The 21,799-nt window shown below is 39.7% G+C and overlaps 2 protein-coding genes across 2 annotated transcripts in view; both read right to left on the minus strand.

Annotated features, from left to right (window-relative positions):
• The window catches only part of LOC110443572 (protein-glutamine gamma-glutamyltransferase K-like), an 84,573-nt gene extending 80,589 nt beyond the window's left edge, over positions 1 to 3,984 (minus strand). Inside the window, exon 1 of the mRNA XM_021487860.1 lies at positions 3,703 to 3,984. Within this exon, the coding sequence (XP_021343535.1) occupies positions 3,703 to 3,740 (38 nt within the window). The 5' untranslated portion in view covers positions 3,741 to 3,984. The remainder of the gene's footprint in view (positions 1 to 3,702) is intronic.
• A 785-nt stretch (positions 3,985 to 4,769) lies between these two features.
• Positions 4,770 to 17,321, minus strand: LOC110443588 (epithelial chloride channel protein-like). Its single transcript, XM_021487886.1, has 12 exons — positions 16,988 to 17,321; positions 15,743 to 16,037; positions 14,821 to 15,119; positions 14,155 to 14,403; positions 10,252 to 10,470; positions 9,987 to 10,140; positions 8,302 to 8,408; positions 7,610 to 7,840; positions 6,875 to 7,160; positions 6,238 to 6,390; positions 5,778 to 5,999; positions 4,770 to 5,428 (listed from the first exon to the last, which is right to left on the minus strand). Exons 1-12 carry the CDS (start codon positions 17,159 to 17,161, stop codon positions 4,929 to 4,931), a joined length of 2,889 nt encoding a protein of 962 aa, XP_021343561.1. The 5' UTR covers positions 17,162 to 17,321; the 3' UTR covers positions 4,770 to 4,928.
• Positions 17,322 to 21,799: the final 4,478 nt, after the last annotated feature.

Here is a 21,799-nt window from a genome sequence, read left to right on the forward strand (position 1 = left end):
ATTTATTATGGTTTATAATGGCAAATGATACTTTGAATATTACATGTTAATAACTTGATTGGAATTATAACCTTGAGTTGACAGTTTGATACTTTGAAAATTTGGAGTCAGCCCTACCCCCACGGGCTGTAGGGTGGGGCTCAAAGGAGTCACTCAGTGTGCTAAAATTTCTTCATTTCCCTTGTTTAGAATCAGAGGTGCTAGTTTCAAATACTTTTTAATCTGAAATCTGTATGCTAGATATTGAATAAGGTGGTTTTATTGTTTTTTGTCACTTTGAATAATATTTCTGTTCATATTAAAAACAAAAATCAACTCTATGTATAAATATATCAGGTGACCGTTAAGGCCCATGGGCCTCTTGTTATCTAATAATAGTCTTCTAAGCACAGAATTGCTGTCAGTTTGCAAAACAGCTGTAATTAAAGTTCTCAGCTGTATAAATGTATGCTTCTTAGATATTAACCCGATTTGTCCACTCAATGACCCCGACTGCCCTTAGGAACGAGATCATCACGTGCGTTCCATATCAACCGTACCCTGCTGACCCTTAACCCACACGCACAGGGGACTGATAACTTAGACAGTGTATGTAGCTTTGAACTGATGGGTACGATGTATTATTATTAGATATAGTGCCACTGCGTGCTGGCCTTTTACCGAGCGTTGATCAAAACCCCTAAATCGTACGTATTATAATACTTCCCACACACCAGGAGAGGTCCGACATGAACACTATATCTATGCTATCAGGCTCCTGTGTTTATACACCGATGTACACACCCACAGAAACATGCGGGGGTCTCGCTTCATAATATTTACCTATATACATATATCATTATCTCGGTATACAAACCAGAAAACATGGGGGAGGATTATCGCTGTTTAAACAAACCGGAAAACGATTTAACAATTTGCCGAAGTAAACGCAGGTTTAGAAAAAGATTGCCAGAATACAAATTGTATCTCATTTGTTCCGTATTATATACATTTCTGTCTGATACAAAGACAGCATTAAACAGGTATAAATCTGCTATACTAACAGAAAACTATTCGGTACCGTAATCAAACTTACAACATTCACCTTAGCACTTTTTGGAGGAAGATGCGCGTGCGGTGAGACCTGTTAGCCTTTGAGGTACATACAAGTGCGGTGAGACCTGATAGTTTTTGAGGTAGATGCGCGTGCGATGAGACCTGCTTGCCTTTGTTGTGGTGGCAACTGTTTGATCACGCGCAAACAAACCGTTACTAAGATACCACCACGTGCAGCCATAAGCATATACGCTTGTTAAGTTTTAAACTAGAAACAGGGTTCACTGAAGAGCGGAACTAGAAAGTGTTCACCCCATTGCATAATAACATACAGGTTTCTGTCAGAAGAAAATTTCAATGTCTACTGATGTATTACAAGTTCTCACTAAATAGGAATTGTACCCAAGTAGACAGAAGACATACCGTCAGACCAGTTTACTTACTAATTCATTGTGCCTTCACACTCAACACAACGTCATAACAGTTAATAAACCGTCAACAGACCGTTAAACTGTTCAAAGTGTCAAGTACATTCCTTCTTTAATCAACATATCTCAGATAATCTACACCATAACAAAATGTCTCTCACAGAACCCTTCCAAACACCTCGACAACATCATTAATTCAAGCGATCAAGACAACCTTCCAATCAACCTGACAAAAAGTTTCATTTCAGTCGCTATAACAACCCTCCTTATCACCATGACAACAAGACTCATTCTAGTCGCTATAACAACCCTCCTTATCACCGTGACAACATGACTCATTCTAGTCGCTATAACAACCCTCCTTATCACCATGACAACAAGACTCATTCTAGTCGCTATAACAAACCTCCTTATCACCCTGACAACAAGACTCACTCTAGTCGCTATAACAACCCTCCTTATCAACCTGACAACAAGACTCATTCTAGTCGCTAAAACAATCCTCCTTATCGCACTGACAACAAAACTCAGTCTAGTCGCTATAACAACCCTCCTCATCACCCTGACAACAAGACTCATTCTAGTCGCTATAACAACCCTCCTTATCACCGTGACAACAAGACTCATTCTAGTCGCTATAACAACCCTCATTATCACCCTGACAACAAGACTCATTATAGTCGCTATAACAACCTTCATTATCACCCTGACAACAAGACTCATTCTAGTCGCTATAACAACCCTCCTTATCGCCCTGACAACAAGACTCATTCTAGCCGCTATAACAACCCTCATTATCACCCTGACAACAAGATTATTATAGTCGCTGTAACAACCCTTATTATCACCCTGACAACAAGACTCATTCTAGTCGCTATAACAACCCTCCTTATCGCCCTGACAACAAGACTTATTCTAGTCGCTATAACAACCTTCATTATCACCCTGACAACAAGACTCATTCTAGTCGCTATAACAACCCTCCTTATCGCCCTAACAACAAGACTTATTCTAAACGCTTTAACAACACTACTTATCGCCCTTACAATAAGACTCTTTCTAGTTGCTATAAAACCCCTCCTTATCGCCCTGACAACAAGACTAATTCTAGTCACTATAACAACCCTCCTTATCGCCCTAACAACAAGACTTATTCTAAACGCTTTAACAACCCTCATTATCACCCTGACAACAAGACTCATTCTAGCCTCATAACAAACCTCCTAATCGCACTGACAACAAGACTAATTCTAGTCGCTACAACAACCCTCCTTATTGCAGTGACAACAAGACTCATTCTAGTCGCTATAACAACCCTCCTTATCTCCCTGACAATAAGACTCATAATAGTCGCTATACAAACCCTCCCTATCACCCCGTTCACCAGACTCTTTCCAGTTGCTATAACAACCCTCCTGATAACCCTGACAACAAGACTCATTCTTGTCGCTTTAACAACCCTCCTTATCACCCTGACAATAAGACTCATTCTAGTCGCTACAACAACTCTTCTTATCACCCTGACAACAAGACTCATTCTAGTTGCTATAACAACAAACCTCCTGATAACCCTGACAACAAAACTCATTCTAGTCGATATAACAACCCTCCTTATCACCCTGACAACAAGACTCATTATAGTCGCTATAACAATTCTCCTTATCACCCTGACAACAAGACTCATTCTAGTCGATATAACAACCCTCCTTATCACCGAGTAAACAAGACTCACAACAGAACCCAACACCATAATGTAGTAACCTGTCATCCTCACAACACACTATCATGTAGTAACCTGTCATCCTCACAACAACCCTCACACCATCATGTAGTAACCTGTCCTCCTCACAACAACCCTCACACCATCATGTAGTAACCTGTCATCGTCACAACAACCCTCACACCATCATGTATTGTAGTAACCTGTCATCCTCACAACAACCCTCACACCATCATTTGGTAACCTGTCATCCTCACGACAACCCTCACACCATCATGTAGTAACCTGTCATCCTCACAACAACCCTCACACCATCATGTAGTAACCTGTCATCCTCACAACAACCCTCACACCATCATTTAGTAACCTGTCATCCTCACAACAACCCACTCAACATACATATTGAAATGAATCATCCTCCCCACATCATAAACAAGCCCACCACCATTATAATAACCACCCCCTCCTATCCTCGTGTAGTTGTTAGTGTGTTAGTGTAGACAAGGAAATACCATATACCTGTGTTCCGGGGTGATTTCATACTTGTCTCTATGCATTTTACCAAGCGATACTCCAAGGCTGTGCTAGTAATATTCCCGTGCTCTTATGGTGCGTTCTTATTATCAGTATTCCAGCAGAGTTAACACATCCAACTCATAATAACTAGAACACTTGTCAGCTCTTTAAAAAACAGGGGCAATGTTTTGGATAGACTGCATCCGAAACACCGGGCCATAGGAAACGTAGTGCTTACTCACAGCACTGCACGCACGCGCATCAAGTGTATGTAGTCCACCATCTGTATTTACTATCAGAGAAGGGCGCCTACACGTGGTAGGAGTTACTCAGGGGCTTACAATCTTATTTTTATTGTATTGTAAAAATATCTGAAGGGAAAAGAAAACGAATCTTCAGCGAATTGTTGTGTGAGTGAGAAGAGAATAGTCGCGTTATTTTCATCATAGGGAACGAAAACTTCTACTAGAGACATTTCAACAACCCTTCGCAATGGTAGTCAATAGCAACGATGACGCTTTAGTTTTCTTGAACATTCTGAAAATGTCTCAGCCGACTATGGTTGTTTTTGAAGCTTTAAATTACCTTTAGGTTAATGGAGGCAGAACCCCGGGTCCCTTTATCGCCTCAACAGACGTGAAGTGGGGAGGGGTTGTTTAATGTTCTACCTGCCATTAATGATTTCTAACCTATAAGCAGTGACCCGCCTGTTACTTAAGTGGGGGCCATTGGATATATCATTGGCCGCTCTAACTGTAAGCTAACAAAGGGCAGGTGTGTTATCGACGTGTAATGACGCACTGCTGCCTTTGTAATAAACAAACGGCGTGCGAGTACGGCAGTTCGGAATACCTGGCGCTAGGATTATTAAACTCCAGAACATCGGCATGTAGACCATCAACATCAAACTGGCACTTCTTTAACAGCTTCACTTATGTACTGATTGGATCTGGAGTGAAAAACGGTTTTCTCATTTTCTTCATGATTTTGTCTATTTCAGCTGTGTTTGAACCGTAACAACACATAATATAAAAAAAAAAAAAAAAAAAAAAAAAAAAAAAAAAAAAAAATTATGGTAAATGTTTATTATTGACAATTTTCACTGTAACTTGCATGGTAGTTTTGTTGTTGTTGGTTTTTTTTAATCATTCTTCGATCATTTTCGTTAGACTCCATAATTCATCAGACATCCTTGTGCCATTGTATTTTGTATTTAATAACCAAATGACCTAGTATATGAGAACTTTCGGTTGGCTAAAACGATTCCGGAAATAAATCGACACAAAACTTGCAGCAATGAGGAGGAAGCAGACCAGAAGTATGACATTGAGGAAGAGAAGGGGCCTGAGCCCTGACTTGGACCGCGGAGCGTCAACCTTGGGGTCCACCATGTACCCAACAGAGTCCGAATTGTCCACATCTACGTTACTTCCGGTGTCATGCCTAGTTCTAAGTGTTTCAGGTATTACACTGAATCCAACAGTTACCATATTTGAGAACTCGCCTTTATTTCCAAAGTCGTCTATACCTCGAATAAGAAATGCAAATCCTTCATGTTTGATCAGAAACAGATCCGTCACATTAATGGTCAAATATTCAGAGGTGCCAGCCGGCAACGGTTTTGTTGTACTTCCGGTTACAATGGCGAAATCCGGGACGCTATGCGAGTCAGCCTTTAACTTCAAAAGATCCAAACTACTTTGTTCATACTTAATGTCATACTTAGCGGCTGAAATATAAGAATGAAATGTACAAGTAATTAGATTCCGTTTCCGGTTGACAAGATTACGATTTTTTTTATTTTCTAACTGTCTAATTGTAATTGGTTACTGTAATCCTACTAGACTTCTAAAGCCAACGATATTACACTTGTACTAACCGTGGAGAGAGTGCAATTAATATCGAGAAAGATTGGTACCACACACTATTAGGGCTTTCAGTCGACCATTGAGAGTATGTTTTTGACTCTTGGGTTTCAAAGGACAGGTTTATTTGACCTGTGTTATTACTCGCCATGCTTAAGGAAAATCTTTGACTTCTAAAATTTCTAAATGCCGATGGTCAAATGTCACCAGTACCTGTCCCGTGGTCTAAGTCGTCACCAGGCGCCGTCCACGACAACGACACCGTCATATTAATGTCTGACTTCTGAACAACATGCAGGTCTATTATCCGTGATGGAGGGTATACGTCATTTCCGCCGGATGTAGCAGGTGTCGTGGGCCACGCTTTATCCCCTGTTTGGTCCGTGGGGAGGTACACGGAGCCGCCGTGAGCTGATCGGCTGATACTGTATGTATCTACAATACAGCAACGTTATGGTGGTCTGTCTAAAACGAGTATGGAATTATATGCATTGTCTTTCCTTCACTTGCAATAAATGACATATACTTTATCAATCTACATTTTCCATCTTTAAATTACAACTGGACTGATACGAGTTGAATCAACATTTATGTTTTTGAACTCATCGATTTGTTATTTGGTAAATTATAGGCGTAATCAGGGACATTAATACAATGACAAAATAACACAAACTGTTTCTGTCTGGTTTGTCCCCGCTGCCTGTCCTGTGAGTAACAACGGTTCCGTGGCTGTTTATGATGTCCACAGTTAGCTGGTAGTCACCACGTCCTGTCAAGTGTGGGAAATAGCGAGAGTATATCCCGTCATCTTTTATGATATCAGCGCCTATAACAAACCATCAAAAATGTCAAGACATACAAAACAAATGTACTTAGTGGTGTTGCGTATTGATATTATTATGGAGAGGGTTCATATAAGTTGTATAAATCCGGTTGCGTTATGGCAACAAAATTGTTTAAACAAACAAAAAATGATATTATTTTATTGCTGGACAATATATCATTTAATAGAATTAGAGTATTGACTGCCATATCGGTAAGGTGGAATTGCATCGTAAAACCATTTTATCCTCAACAGAAATAAATAGTGGTTTTAGTACATTACATATGACTGCCTATCATTGCTTACAGAATTGGAAAATATTGGGTTAATGTTGTTGATGTGTGTTAATGATGGGAGTCTCTTAGTGGTACCAAGCAGCAACAAATAGGTCGTGTTCTACTAACTTAAGAGTACATGCTTATGTAGATATCCAATCAACACACTTGGTTGTGTCACGTGGTGTCATGAAATGATATTAGTAGCTTACCAGATCCCTCATCAAATAACAGCATTTTGTATGGTTTCGCATGTTCTCCATCTTCAACACCTGGTCGAAAAACAGTGGCGATGACCTGTAACCCCGTGACTGAATGTTGTCCTTGTGTGACGTCAGCATATGCCGCCATTTTAGGTGGCACCAGGTCTTTATTTAAAAACAGCCGAGCCTTCAGGATAATTGGTACGCTGTTTTTCGCTGTAGAGTTTGATGATACTACCAGAGAGACGGTCGACGTACTGTGCCTACCTTTCATTCGGAACTCCCATTTACCTACCTAAAACGTCATACATATCACAACATATACAAACTTGACATATCAACTTAACTCATAGTGATACGTTTGTTACCATTAGAAGGTTATGTTTATTAAAACCAGCCAAATGTACAATGGAGCCTACCACGAGGTGAACATATTGCACGTATTTCATTTGATGTTGAAGGAAGCGAACAAACTAGCTTCAATGAGTCTGCCAAAAATGTAGATATTATAAAATTTGTTGATAGATCACTTTTTTTGCTATCAGTAAGGATTTACAACATTCTTTGATATGAAAGCATACCTGAACTTGCTTTAGCAGGGCACTCCCACATAATCCGCCGTTTCCATTCGGCTTCATTATTCACATTTAAGACGTTAACTTTGAAGTTTAACACACGTAATTTAATCCCTGAACATCGCAGGGTCCCATTATATCATAAAAATTATCTTCAACCTAAGTTTACCTCGGCATCATCATATTTTAATTTCAGTTTCATCATTTTGAGCTCTGGGTTGATTTCTGTTTCTGGTGAATCCTCGTTGTAATGCTTGCTACTCGGTGACGTCACTTCCAGAAATGGCTGCTCTCCGGTGTAAGTAACAGTAAGAGAGAGATCACCATGGAGACTGGTATCAACAGAGAATGTGTCTCTGTAATCCTGTCCGAACTGGATGCTTTTGGTCACACTAAACAGCTTAAACGTAAAGGATATGATATTTACCGCAGGAACGTGTAAATGTATACCTGAAATATACAGTAGGCTACTCATCTTTGATTTCATTTAAAATGAAACTTGTGAAGTTGAACAAAATGATACCGGTATATTTCGGTAGTCGATTGGATGCTCAGTGGAATATTTGAGAATATACAATTTCTAATACCCACCAAACTGGTGGTATTTTTTTACTTAAAAAATAATAAATGCACTTTCATTGACACACTGTCAACACAGAAGATGTCGACTGTAAGGGAGACTTTTCTCTGAAACTGACGTCATAATCTACACATGACGAAAATACTTTTATCTTTTCTAACTATGTAACGCAATCCAGATGAACAAAATGCTAATAAAAACACGAGATCCTTTTCGCTTGTATTCACCAGACATATTTCGAATGGACACGTGTCTACGTGAATGGACTCTTGTTCACGTACCTTGACTGTGTAGGCGTCCGTCCCTTGTGTCCTCTGGATGACGTCATAGACAGCGTCTACGTGCGTCATCGACTCTGGATACCTGTGACTGTAATACACGGGTGTCCCTGTAGAGAGGAAACAACCTAGTGATACTAGTGACGGCGTTAAGGGAGATTAACATGTTAGTCTCGGTCTGACTAATAAATCAATACAGACAATTACAACAAGAGGCCCATTCGGCCTGTATGTTTACTTGTTTTTAATTCACATTGGAAACGTATCTTTCATCTTTGACCTTCAAAGTGGGTCAAGGCCAAATGAATTTAAACAATTTTCCTAGCAAGGTAGCTAACACTGCAGACAAATCATCATTATTCTACACCATCAGAATCTTTGCAGAGATATTTTGACTCGGTTCAACTTTTCAACCTCATCCTAGCAAACTGTAGTCAAACCGCTCTGGACTTTAATGACTCGAGAAAAACTTGTTTGCGAATATTAAGATATTTCACCTATGTTACCTTAAAAATGGGTCTCTGAGATGCATGAACACATTGAATCATAAAAGAAGATGATTAAGGTAATTTATTTCATCAAACTTTGTGGCCCTGTAGTCCAGCATGCAACATGCCAAACATCATGACTATAGGACTCTTGGTTATTCAAAAGAAGTTGTTTTAAAATGTTTCATACATTTGATCCCTGTGAAATTGAATTTGTTATTCATCGGAACAAATTAAGTAGCTTTTCATCCCAGTATTTTTCAGAATAAGTTGTTTCAAGACGACGACGGACGCTGCGCCATGGTATAAGCTCAGCTGCTCTTCGGCAAGTGAACGATCATCGTCGATACTCCAGGGGTTACGCTCAGCGTAAGTGATGGTAACCCCTTGAATATCGAAGATCGTGAGCTAAAACTACCTAACATAAAATAACGTCTCTCTCGACAACCAAATAAGGAGTTTAAAAGAACGTGGATGTACATATATATCTCAGTCATGGAAACTACATCCTGGCTGGAGCGACACTCGACTTCAAAGCCTGTCATCCTTTACTGTTACGTGACCGCGAGATTCTTTTGATGTACATCAAAGGGTCGAACTAGTCTTCTTGTCTCATCAACAACGTGGCGCACACTGAGCCTTCAATTATGCTATGACATATTCCAGGGATGCAGAGGGCGTCAGTTAGCGTAACCCATGGATTAGCGAGGATGCGGAAAGTATAGATACGTTGGAAGAGAATGGGCCTGCTGTATCATAGGATCGTCTGAGGCGACTAATGGGGATTGGTATAGAATTTGATGTGCTGTCACCATCTCAAAATGATTTGGAAGACATGATCTCAGGGACATTAGAATAACGATACAGTATGTAGTTTGAGACTTTGCTCCTGTGATGGAAATATTATTGGACGTTTAGAGGTTAAGGTCAACACCTGACAAAAATCTGCCCTACATATAAAGAGAGGTATGCTTTGCAAGAAGAAAAACATCCGACCCAGCCTGCAAACACCTACGTTCTTAATAGGTGTACAAAAGCATTTGTTATATGCGTTTGGGTAAAAAAAAAATCGAAAGATTGCCAACCTTCTTTGCAATAAGACGTGTCGGTTGATATTTTCGTCAGAGCGAAACCTCGATATTCCCTTCCATCAAATAAGATATCAAAATGATTATTGTGCAATTTGGTATGATCACTGACCTGCGTCTTTGTGAGTTCCCGGATGTGGGTGAAGCGATATCCAGTGAAGTGTGACGCCAGCTGATTTGAATGCCTCTGTATTAGGATGATTTGTCTGATTGGTACTGAAGACGATGACCTGTTTTTGTGAAGGAGTCGATTCCGGAGAGAAAAGCTGAAAGGAAAAATAATCTGCTTATGAACCTTCACCTCTGAGACTCATTCAGAAGCTGATATTTCGTATATAATGCCTCTGTATTGATTTGATGATGTGCAAACGGGGTACCTGTTTTACGCCGTCATGGTCTATATTTGACAAGCCGTATCCCATATCTCTAATGACCTTGGGTGAGTCTTCTGTTTCTCGTTCCGACCTGGCCAGTCGTTTAGCGCGGAGTGCGTTCTCTAGACCCCCGGAAAGTAGAATCTCGTGGTCCCTCTGGCCCTGACTCGCCCCCAGGAAGTGGGCTACTGCTTGGGACAGTTTCAGGCGACTGGCGTCATGCTTCAATGAATGAGGTTCAAATAATCAAATGATGACATGTTTGATGAAATAATGACGGAAGCCAGAGACGATTTTTTCGAGTCTGACTGATATATGTCAATAATATTCACAACAGTCGTTTAAATTAATGAAACCACGTTAACTTATACATATTTCATATGAAAATTGATAGTTAATGTTTGTAATCAATAATTGTAAACCTATGGTCAATGATTTTGTAAAAATATATATTCAATCATTTGCAATCTGATTAAAACCATATCCTACACCCGATGGGTACCATATCAGGTGTAGAATATGATCTTAATCAGATTGAAAAATTAGAAATGTTTAGTAATTATTGATATATATAATAATAATAATATAATAATATACAACATTTATATAGCGCCCTATATCATTTGTAAAACTACTCTAAAGCGCTTTACAACATATGGATAATAGTATTAGTTATAATTGTGAAACAAAAACAAAGGCTTACAATCACTTTTATACATTAGGCAAACAGATAATCATCGCAATGTGCACATAAATAAATAAAGGATGGTATTTACATGACGTCTTTGCAAAGAGCCTAAAATGCAGACGTGAAGAGGTGAGTTTTGATGTCTCTCCTGAATTTGGCCAGGGTAATTGATTTTCTAATAGCAGATGGTAAGCAACGAGTACGAGTAACCAGCCGTGCTGCAGTGTTCTGAGCCCTCTGCAGACGACTAGTTAGTTTGTCAGATATACCACAAAGCAGGGCGTTACCATAATCCAACCGAGAGGAAACAAGTGAATGCAGCAAAATCTTGAGTGCATCAGCAGTTATAAACTGCCGGATACAGCCGATGTTCCTGATCTGGTAGTAACAGGATTTGGCAAGAGCGTTCACTTGTTTCTCCATGTTCAGTGAACTATCAAAGTATAGCCATGGGTTTTTAACAGCTGGGACTGTCTCAATAGTTCTGGCACCGACCTTGGGGAAAAGACGATTAGTTCCGTCTGTTCCTGATTAAGCTTTAGCATGTTGGCGTTCATGCAGGTACTGATATCTGTCAGACAAGCTTCCAGATTTTCTGAAAATATATCCCAACTGTCCTGTGATTTGATGACCATGTAAATTTGTGTGTCATCAGCATATCAATGATAGCGAAGACTATGGCGACGACAAATCTTTCCGATTCGTTTGGAGTACAGGCAGTCTCAGTAGAGTGTCCCATGCGGTAGGCCGATTGCAGGTTGTCAAGCATGGAGATAAACCTCTAAACGCCGGGACACAACCTTCTCCAAGATCTTATACAGAAAAGGCAGATTTGATACTGGGCGGTAGTTCTTCAACTCCTCCTTGTCCATTCCAGGCTTCTTCAACAATGATCTAACATGTGCCTTTTTGAAACACAATGGAACCTTTGAATCAGCCAATGATTTTTCATGATTGAGGTAATCAAAAGAAGCAGTGCTTCAAGACATTGCTTTAATAGGTTTGTAGGCAGTGGATCAAGCTCACAGGTCTTCGATTGCGAGGTCATAGTGATATTGCGCAACTCGTCCTGGGTTGTTGGTGAAGGCTTTGTCAATGGTTCCCCATCAAATTCAATAGGATCAGTCATGACAGAGATATCATTGTCATCAGTAGAGTTCACTCATCACTGAACTTGTTTAACAAGTGGGGTTTTTCAGAATTACAGCTTGGTAAGATAATTTCACCCTTCTGACCCATTAGGTTTTTGGTGAGTCTAAAAAGCTGTCTATGATCCTTACCACATTCTTCGATTCTTTCCGAATAATAAACCTTCTTTGACTGAATGAGTAGTGAACCAACTAGCCGACATTGTTCCCTATAATTCTGTTGGAGAACGGTTAATTTGGTCTTTCGCCACTGTCTCTCTGCTTTTCTTTGGTTCTGTTTTTCTACGCGGAGATTTTTATTATACCACGGGGGGCATTCGGTCTCACAGTTATCACCTTAGTCTGTAGTTCCTCTATGAGGGCTTCTATACCACATGTGTATGCTTCAACAAGATTATCATCCCCGCCTTCAGTAGATTGAAGGGCGGAAGAAGACTGAATGTCATTGTTGAAATCTGGTATTGAAATTTCGCTGAATTTCCGGAAGCTCACTTCTTTCCTTACACGATCTGGGTTGCTACAATTCAATGTTGCGTGGACAGCAAGATGATCACCAGATTGGTTCCCCTTTACACCACTTAGACATGGATCTATCACTGAAATTGCTCCATGAACAGTGGCGGATTCAGAGGGGTGTTTTGGGTTTCAAGAAACCTCCCGACCCTGAGAACTTTCTTTAAAAAACATATATTTTCACCATTTTCCTCAATTTTTTACCACATGGAAACCCTCCCCTGGAAATTTGGAAACCTACCCAGATAGGTCTCTAGATCCGCCACTGATGAATTACTGAATTATCTTCCCTTGTTATGACCACGTCCAGTGGGTGGCCATGGGTGTGTGTAGCTTCTGTCACATGCTGAATCAGACCCCTGGAATCTAGTAGACCAGAGAACTGGCGAGCATCAACATTAGATATGTCGTCTTAGTGGAAATTTAAAGATACTTTACTTCGTTTATTCCAGTCTACTCAGCTATAAATGATTTCGTGTTTGGACAGTGCTAGAATTGTTGAATGCTAGTTGTGAGCGTCAAAAAGGCAGCACCGGCTGTATGCTCCCCAGGGAGTTGAGAAAGATACTGGCTGGTTGCAAAGGCCCTATAACCACGGATGATAATTTGTGAACCGCTTAGAGACGACCTACGAACTAAAATGTGATAAAGCGGTATATTAGAACCTCAAATTATTATTATTGTTATAAATTGTTTATCATCAGCAATGACAGAACAAGTCGTGTGCTCAAAGCATGTGTATACATCATCATGGCTGAAAGAGAAATGTCTTACACTTAGGCCTTTCTTAAACAGAACAGCCACCCACCACCACGCTTGCCGAGCCTAGCATTGTGGAGGAATCCATAGCCTGTTGGTATTAGCTCAACCAGTACCTGGTCGTCGATATCTGAACCTAACCAGGTTTTTATCGGTGATTAGTGATATATAAGATGCCAATTTTTTCCTGAAACCCAATTGGCTGGATCATAATCACGTGAAGATCGGTGATTTGCGATATTGATTATTTTAAGAAACAGCACGTCAATATTTATTTTATTACGTCATTATAATTGTGACGTCACAATGCTTTCTATCAAATGCAGTACTTTCCTCTGTTCAATTTCCATTCTTTCCATCTTTTTAATGATTAACACATTATTTAACATCTAATGTAACAATTAAAGACTTCTATTTCGGTAAAAATGTGGTTAGTTGGACCTGAGAAAGTGATCATGACCTCGACTTTTTCTTAGCTAATGTCACTTTCTCAGGTTCATAGAACCACATAAAATTCATAACTTATAGATATTTACCTATGTAGACCGATCCGTGTCATTAATATTACCTGGATAGGTTGGCCCGTATTTTAAAGGTTACCTGTGTAATCTTACCAGTGTCCAGCACTATTACCTGTATAGGTTGACCCGTGTGTATAAATGTTGCATGTGTAATCTGACCAGTGTCCAGCAGTATTACCTGGATAGGTTGGCCCGTGTTTATAACTGTTATCTGTGTAATCTTACCAGTGTCCATCAGAATTACCTGTATAGATTGGCAGGTAATTATAAATGTTACCTGTGTAATATGACCAGTGTCCATCAGTATTACGGACCTCCGTTTTCGGGCTGCCTTAATAAACGTAAATGTTGGTACGAGCTCCGCGTCAGTATAGTTTGTCGGTGGATTGCGACCCCCTGCGAAGTCCGGCGAGTTCGATATGACGTCCCATGTGCTGCGATGACTGCAGAGCCGGTTTTGACGATTAAGAGGTTCAGCGTTGTGTTTAGTTGCGTAATCGGCGTCGTCGTCACAGAAACCAGTGATCTGAGGATTAGTGACAGAATACAGTTATCCGAGGAATAATGACGGTAAACCATATTTGTTGAGGAATAATATGACAAAAACCAAGAGGAGAGTAAGATTAGCATTATCTTTTTTAGTCTTCGTTGTATTTTAAAATATGTATTAGAAGGAAAGAAAATATTGTTGAAATAAGTCGCTGGGAGTGTAATCTTTAGTACTGTAATGTACTAAAAACCAGAAATTCATTTGAAGTGTATGGTCTCGTAGTTATTGGGTTTTTTTCTCGTGTTGAACATTGTCTTTGCTCTTGGGCTCAAGGACTGGTGCGTCCCTAAACAACAAAATACATCCGTTAGTTCTGTCTCTGCAAAACAAAAAGGAAACCTAATCACCTCGCCAGAGATAACGGGTGGGCTCTGTTTTAGGGGAAACACTGACCTCCTGAATGTACTGGTGGTCCATCAGAGACACGTGCGTCTGGACACCGGACGGATAACGCGGGTACGCATAGTACTGACAGGACTCTGTGTATAGTCCAGTACTGGGGTCCGTCTGACACGCCACTAAGTTATGTTGATCGTCTCTAGCATACACACGTCCCTTCAGGAGGAAGCTGCACTTGACGGCGTCGACTTTTGCAAAGGCTGTTGAGAAGTAGAATGTTCGCTCCCCGGCACTAGGATACTCCTGGAACACGCCCCACCGGAACGTCGCCCACTGGTGCACAATGAACTTGTCTACAACATGGCAGGTACAAAAACCATGTTTGTGTGCTTCGAAAAAGACAAACCAAGGAAAATAAAGTTTTTCTACTTTAGAAGTCCTCTCTCATTTGAGACGCGTGACAAGGTGGTATTCGTGTTGTTCGCGGCTGACAAGTGAGGGAGATTTAAAATATCGTATAAAAAGCCACAACAATTTTACGCGTGAAACAAAATTTTGACTGGTCAACATGTCATTGAGGTCAATGACGTACCATTTTTTCATTCTATCAAGATAACCAATCAATGCAATGAACTAATCGTCCATTTTGAGTTATATTTTAAGGTTTCAGTTTTATCGAAAGTATATTTCATTATTTTTTGGCAGAACTGTTTATTATTGCTTGACATTCCCCTTAATCATGCAGTGTTGCTTTTCGATTGGTTTACCGTGTTTTGATAAAATACGACTTTGGATTTGGAAACGGACTGAAACATTAAAGTGTATATCTGATTTTTTATTCAAGTTAGAGCCATTTAAAACATGAGCATCCAATTGACGGAAAGTTATACAGCTATTTCAGACTTAGAGCAACAAAGGTGACAACACTTTTATCTTTGTTGTCTGTTATAAGATATTTCTTGTTTAATAAACAAACCTGAACGCGAATAGTATGGCGGGTACCTTTCCTTAAACAGGAAGTCGGTAGTAAACTGAATATGTATTCCTTGACTTCCGCATCCGCCATACGTCCGGGTCTGTGGGATGCTCCGCTTCTTTACGCTGGAGCTGGTTATGATGACGTCAGATTTGTACACGGTCTGGTCTGCACTGGCGCTTTGATAGCTGGGGTCGTCTGGCCATGTGTGCGGGACCAGGATCCTTATGTCCTTAAAGTACGCCCTCTGGCGGGTGGCGATGTAAAGTACCTTCGATGCCCTAGTAAAATAGTCCTGGTAATAAGAAATTAAAATCAAAGTCATTTTTTCTATGTAAATAAGGTATGTTAAGTCCCAAAATATTGTAGGAGTGTTATGTGGCGCAATATCTGTTTTACTCAACGCCACTTACAATTGGAAAGCTAGGACCCTTTACAATTGTTAACAAACTATACCAAATTTGAATTAAAAAACGAAACACATAAGTATATAGCAATACCATAAATGATTATCAATGCTATGATACGTTCATAGGTTACTGCACTATACTACAACTATTAGCAGACATTTCTCATTTTGACCTACAACGGAGCCAGAGTCGGACAATGAAAGTAGTAAAATCAGGGAACATCTCAAAACGCGTGATGTCAAGGAACAAATTATCCGAACAAACTATAGATTATAGTAATACAAACAGGAGCCACTTGATTGTGCAACATTACCGAAGAATTCTTGAAACGAAACGCTCTGTTATCTGTTGATTTACTAAAATTACCAACATTAATTTACAGAAGACTCAAGGAACACACAATACAAGTATACAAGTCATCACACTATGGCTACGACCAGAAAGTTGCGGAGCTTTTTCTAGATTTAAAATCCACAAAATAGAACAATGGAAACGACTAATCTCTACAAAAGATAAAAGGTAGAATTCTCTTTTCAAGCAAAGAGTGGTAGATCATCCAAACTCCCTGTCAAACACTGTAATAAGTTCGTCCACATTTCAACTTTCGAAGCTAGGCTAGACGGCCACTAGAGAAACTTCCAATGTTATTACGAGTATAAAGCCAGCCAGAATAACGCTCGAGGGGCAACAAGGATGAGCTCGATAAGGAAGCATTGGGATTGCGTCTTTCTGCAAAGCCTGGAACATTCGTGAAAGGTTACCCTTTGACCCTTAACTACAAACATCCCTGTTTTACCAGGTACCCGTGATTGACTCTGACCATAGTATGTCTTACCATGGTTTTGTTGATAAACACCTGGCTGTGTGGAATGGTTTCATCGAAGGCTAGTAGAATGTCGCTATAACCATTGTTCTCGAGTTTAATTTCGGATTGTCTTGAAATTGCTGCCAGTTTGTCGATCCCTACCAGGTAAAACAATAGGAGACCCAACAGTGAGTATGTAGACATCTTGTTTGCTTCAAAATCCCCGAGTCGGTGATCCGGACATACAGTATACTCATGGGTTGATCACAGCTCGAAATAATGTAAAGTTAGTGTACACGATAATTTGTAGAAACGAAGTAAAATGATTTAGTGTAGAGATAACTTAGATATACGTTAGTGTCCGTATCTGGGTCACGTGACCTGCATGCGTGCGTGGCTACAGTGAGATTGGTGACGGCGGCTCGTGTCGTCACCAGGATAACAACACCGGAACTCATTAGCGAAGACGTGTGTCCATGTTACATATTATATAATCTTATGGTGTAATTAGGCGAGTAAAATACAAGAATGAAGAGAAAAATTATATGAACATTTGGCACCGAAATGATTTGATTATAAAGTTTACAATTCACATGTTTAAATGACAATTAATCCTTAATGTGAATGATGACGGGCTCCGCTGATTTTCTCGAATACTTCACTATTTGAAAGTATAAAGTATTGTTAAATAATTAATATACTAGTAAATAATTCCAGAATAAAAGACTTTTTGAACTAAATATCACCAGAGAATAAAATCAAAAAATAAATCCCAAACAATGGCCAAAACTTTCAACCCTTTTCGCTGTATTCTATATAGGTTTCGCTATATTCTACATATGTTTCGCTGTATTCTATATATATTTCGCTGTATATATATATATTTCGCTGTATGCTATATAAGTTTTGCTGTATTCTATATAGGTTTCGCTGTATTCTATATAGGTTTCGCTGTATATATATGTTTCGCTGTATTCTATATAGGTTTCGCTGTATATATAGGTTTCGCTGTATTCTATCTTTGTTTCGCTGTATATATAGGTTTCGCTGTATTCTATATAGGTTTCGCTGTATTCTATATATGTTTCGCTGTTTTCTATATATGTTTCGCTGTATTCTATAGAGGTTTCGCTGTATTCTACACAGGTTTCGCTGTATTCTATATAGATTTCGCTGTATATATATATATTTTACTGTATTCTATATAAGTTTCGCTGTATTCTATATAGGTTTCGCTGTATTCTATATAGGTTTCGCTGTATATATAGGTTTCGCTGTATTATATATAGGTTTCGCTGTATTCTATATAGGTTTCGCTGTATTCTATATAGGTTTCGCTTTCTATATATGTTTCGCTGTATTCTATATAGGTTTCGCTGTATATATAGGTTTCGCTGTATTCTATATAGGTTTCGCTGTATTCTATATAGGTTTCGCTGTATTCTATATATGTTTCGCTGTATTCTATATAGGTTTCGCTGTATATATAGGTTTCGCTGTATTCTATATAGGTTTCGCTGTATTCTATATAGGTTTCGCTGTATTCTATATATGTTTCGCTGTTTTCTATATAGGTTTCGCTGTATATATAGGTTTCGCTGTATTCTATGTAGGTTTCGCTGTATTCTATATAGGTTTCGCTGTATTTTATATATATGTATAGCACTTTAGATATAGATTGTTTTATTCTTTGACTTCTGATGAACTGACGAGTCCTAATTGGAAAAAATGGTCATTGGGTGCATTCCCGATATCTAGGGGTTACGCTCACTTTCGCTCTCTGTGCCCCTGGAATATGTCATTGCAAAATTGAAGTTTAGTTTAGTTTAGTGTATTGTTTAGCGTCCTATCAACAGCTATGATCATTTAAGGACGGCCTCCCCTGTGTGCAAAATGCATGCGTGTAGTGTAAGCGTGTGTGTTTTGGGAGGCTGCGATATGTTCGTGTTTGTCTCTTTGTGATAGCGCGGAACTGATGCCGACTTTATAGTGCTACCTCACTGAAACATACTGCCGAAGACACCCAGCAGGACAACCCATCCGGTCACATACTGACTCCTAAATCGCTGAGCGTTAAGCAGGAGAAGGAACTATAAGTTTTACAGACTCTGGTATGTCTCGGCCAGGGGACAGAACCCAAAGCTTTCCTCACAGGGGCGAACGCTCAACTAAAGGCCAAAAGTGAGGCATCGCCAAGGGAGACATTAGGAAGAAGAAAGCGGTTTAGAATTTACAATCCTTACGCGCTGCCTGCAGGGACAACAAAATTGAAGACACAAAGATAGCTGTTTGATGTGGTATCGGATGAAAAAAACTTGACCAATCGCTAGGCTGATACCTGTCCTTTGAATATTATAGAGGAGCGACACCCGACTTCAAAGCTAACTAATTTTTACCGCTACGCGACTGCGAGATTCTTTTGATGTACGTCAAAGTATCGAACTAGTCCTCTTTTCTCATCAACAAGTTTGTGCACACTGAGCCTCCAAATTTTCCAGGGGTGCAGAGAGCGAAAGTGAGCGTTACCACTGGAGTACCGAGGATGACCACTACATACTGTCAGGGAAGCTGGATAATGATAATCGATTGTCTAAACACAAACCTATTTTAACATTCACTATCTTGCGCAACCCAGACATTCATTCACCAATTTAGAAAGGGTACACTCGTTCGGAAAAAGTCCTTTCTGGCATTTTCCATAGCACGCATAAGGATTTTGAAACAATATTTTCAGTTGACAAATAGTGTTGGTTAATAAACCTTGAGCGTACCATCAACACCAATATTCATTCATATGACTGGGTTAATCAGTATCTAAAAGCAACATGTATTAAGGTGGAGAAGATTGTAAAGGGTATTATGTTGAAAAACTTGGAAGCAATGGGTAAGTAATAACTGTGTAGCGGAACTGGACTATGTCGATCGTCGGTGACCAGGTAGCTCTTTCAAGATCTCCTGTTACAAATGTGGCGCCCAACGAAATATACCCATTGCAGGTGGTATAGGGTCTCGTGTGTCTTCGGGGTCGAAGAATTTGTTGAGGGAGGAAGGCATGTAGTGGAACTTGACTGGGTCGATCATTGGCGACCAGGTAGCACAATTGGTTAGAGCGTCCGTTTAGAGTGCAGAAGGTCCCGATTTCGAACCTTGGTCTGGCCGTTGCATTTCTTTTTCTTCTGTTACAACTGTAAGAAATGATTGGGGTGCTTCTGCATCTGAAGTAGGATTAGATGTTAGTTTCGACCGGCTTTACATAGCGATACCTAGGCCGCTTTCGTTTATCGCGATCCAAACGGTTTGACCAGATTTGTCCGTTTATGAATTTACGGTCGGACCTAGTTATCTGATGCTGCTTTCAGAAGAGTCTTGACAAAGCGTTTCAAGACCTGCATACACACTTGCAGGTCTGGCAGGATTTACACCCGAAAATGTTACATTTAAAAAATGAGCGTTTAAATATCGGTGTGCTTGTAGGTTTTTGATATAGTTCTATACTGGTAACAACATATACGAAAGCGTACTCAACTACAGAATAAATACATCTGTACCTATTATGTATATCTATAATGATAAAGTATAATACTGTAATTTAGAACTGTCCAAATGTCATTGTCATGTTTTTGATACTGCTGAGGGTAGTAAGGCTAAGGCATAAGGCAAATTACAGGAGTCAGTGTCAGCAGTAGAATGATGTTTCAAAGTAATATGTGAGTCAGAATCGGTAGACGTCGGACTGTTCAGGACAATGGCCTTTTTCAACGTTGAAGGGTATTTTTGTTTTGAGAGGTTTTCTTGGATACATTCCATGTTAGCAAGTCAAATGTACTTACATTCATATCATTAAGGATGTCAAGGAGCACAAAGATGATTCGGCGGCGTTGTGGTTAGACTTGGCTAACGCCTTTGACTCTATATTTCATTAACTCTTGGACCTGACACTGAAGGAGTGCAACGTGCTACGGAGATCACAGAAAACATATTTTATTGCCTTTTTAGCCAACCATCATCTGATGGTGGACTATTCAAATCACCCTGCGTCCGTGGTCCGTCGTCCGTCCTTAAACAATTCTTGTTATCGGTATTTCTCAAGAAGGACCAGAGGGATCTTTCTCAAATTTTATATGCAGGTTCCCCTTTGTCCTTAGCTGTGCAGGGCAACTTTTGAGACTGATCGGATAAACAACATGGCCGATAGGCAGCCATATTGGATTTTGATAGTGAAAGTTTGTTATCGCTATTTCTCAAGAAGTATCAGAGGAATCTTTCTCAAATTTTATATGTAGGTTCCCCTTGGTCTTAGCTGTGCAGGGCAATTTTAGAGACTGATCGGATAAACAACATGGCCGATAGGCAGCCATATTGGATTTTGATATTGAAAGTTTGTTCTAGCTATTTCTCGGGAAGTACGGGAGGGATCTTTCTCAAATTTTAAATGTAGGTTCCCCTTGATCCCTCGTTGTGCATATTATATTTTGAGACTGATCATAAAAACAAAATGGATTAAAAGAAGAACTAAAGAGATCTTTCTCATATTGCAATGATAGATTCTATTTCTTTTACATTAAGTACTGTACTAGTAAATATGTGAAAAGACAAACTCACTTTGAAGGTTGGCTTTCATACACATCAGTATTAAGTTTAGATCAAAAGTTACCTCAAGGTGCATTTACTGTTAACATGACTCGATCAAACAGAATAGAGAAAAGAAGAGAAAAGATCGAACTGACAAAGAACTAATGAAGATGGTACAAAGGTGGGCGCCAAGATCCCTCTGGGACATAGCAATGGAATTGGACACAAGTTGTACAACTTATATCAAGCCCTTTCTCTGTACAAAAATAT

Source organism: Mizuhopecten yessoensis, unplaced genomic scaffold (genome assembly GCF_002113885.1).
Source record: "Mizuhopecten yessoensis strain PY_sf001 unplaced genomic scaffold, ASM211388v2 scaffold1961, whole genome shotgun sequence".
NCBI classification, from domain to species: Eukaryota; Metazoa; Mollusca; class Bivalvia; order Pectinida; family Pectinidae; genus Mizuhopecten; species Mizuhopecten yessoensis.

Coding starts and splice junctions, on each gene's coding strand:
- LOC110443588 (XM_021487886.1), bottom strand. CDS start 17,161: ATGTCTACATACTCACTGTTGGGTCTCCTATTGTTTTACCTGGTAGGG. Junction 14,404..14,820: donor ACCACCAGTACATTCAGGAG/GTCAGTGTTTCC, acceptor ACTAATCCTCAG/ATCACTGGTTTCTGTGACGA. Junction 5,429..5,777: donor CGACTTAGACCACGGGACAG/GTACTGGTGACA, acceptor CTTATATTTCAG/CCGCTAAGTATGACATTAAG.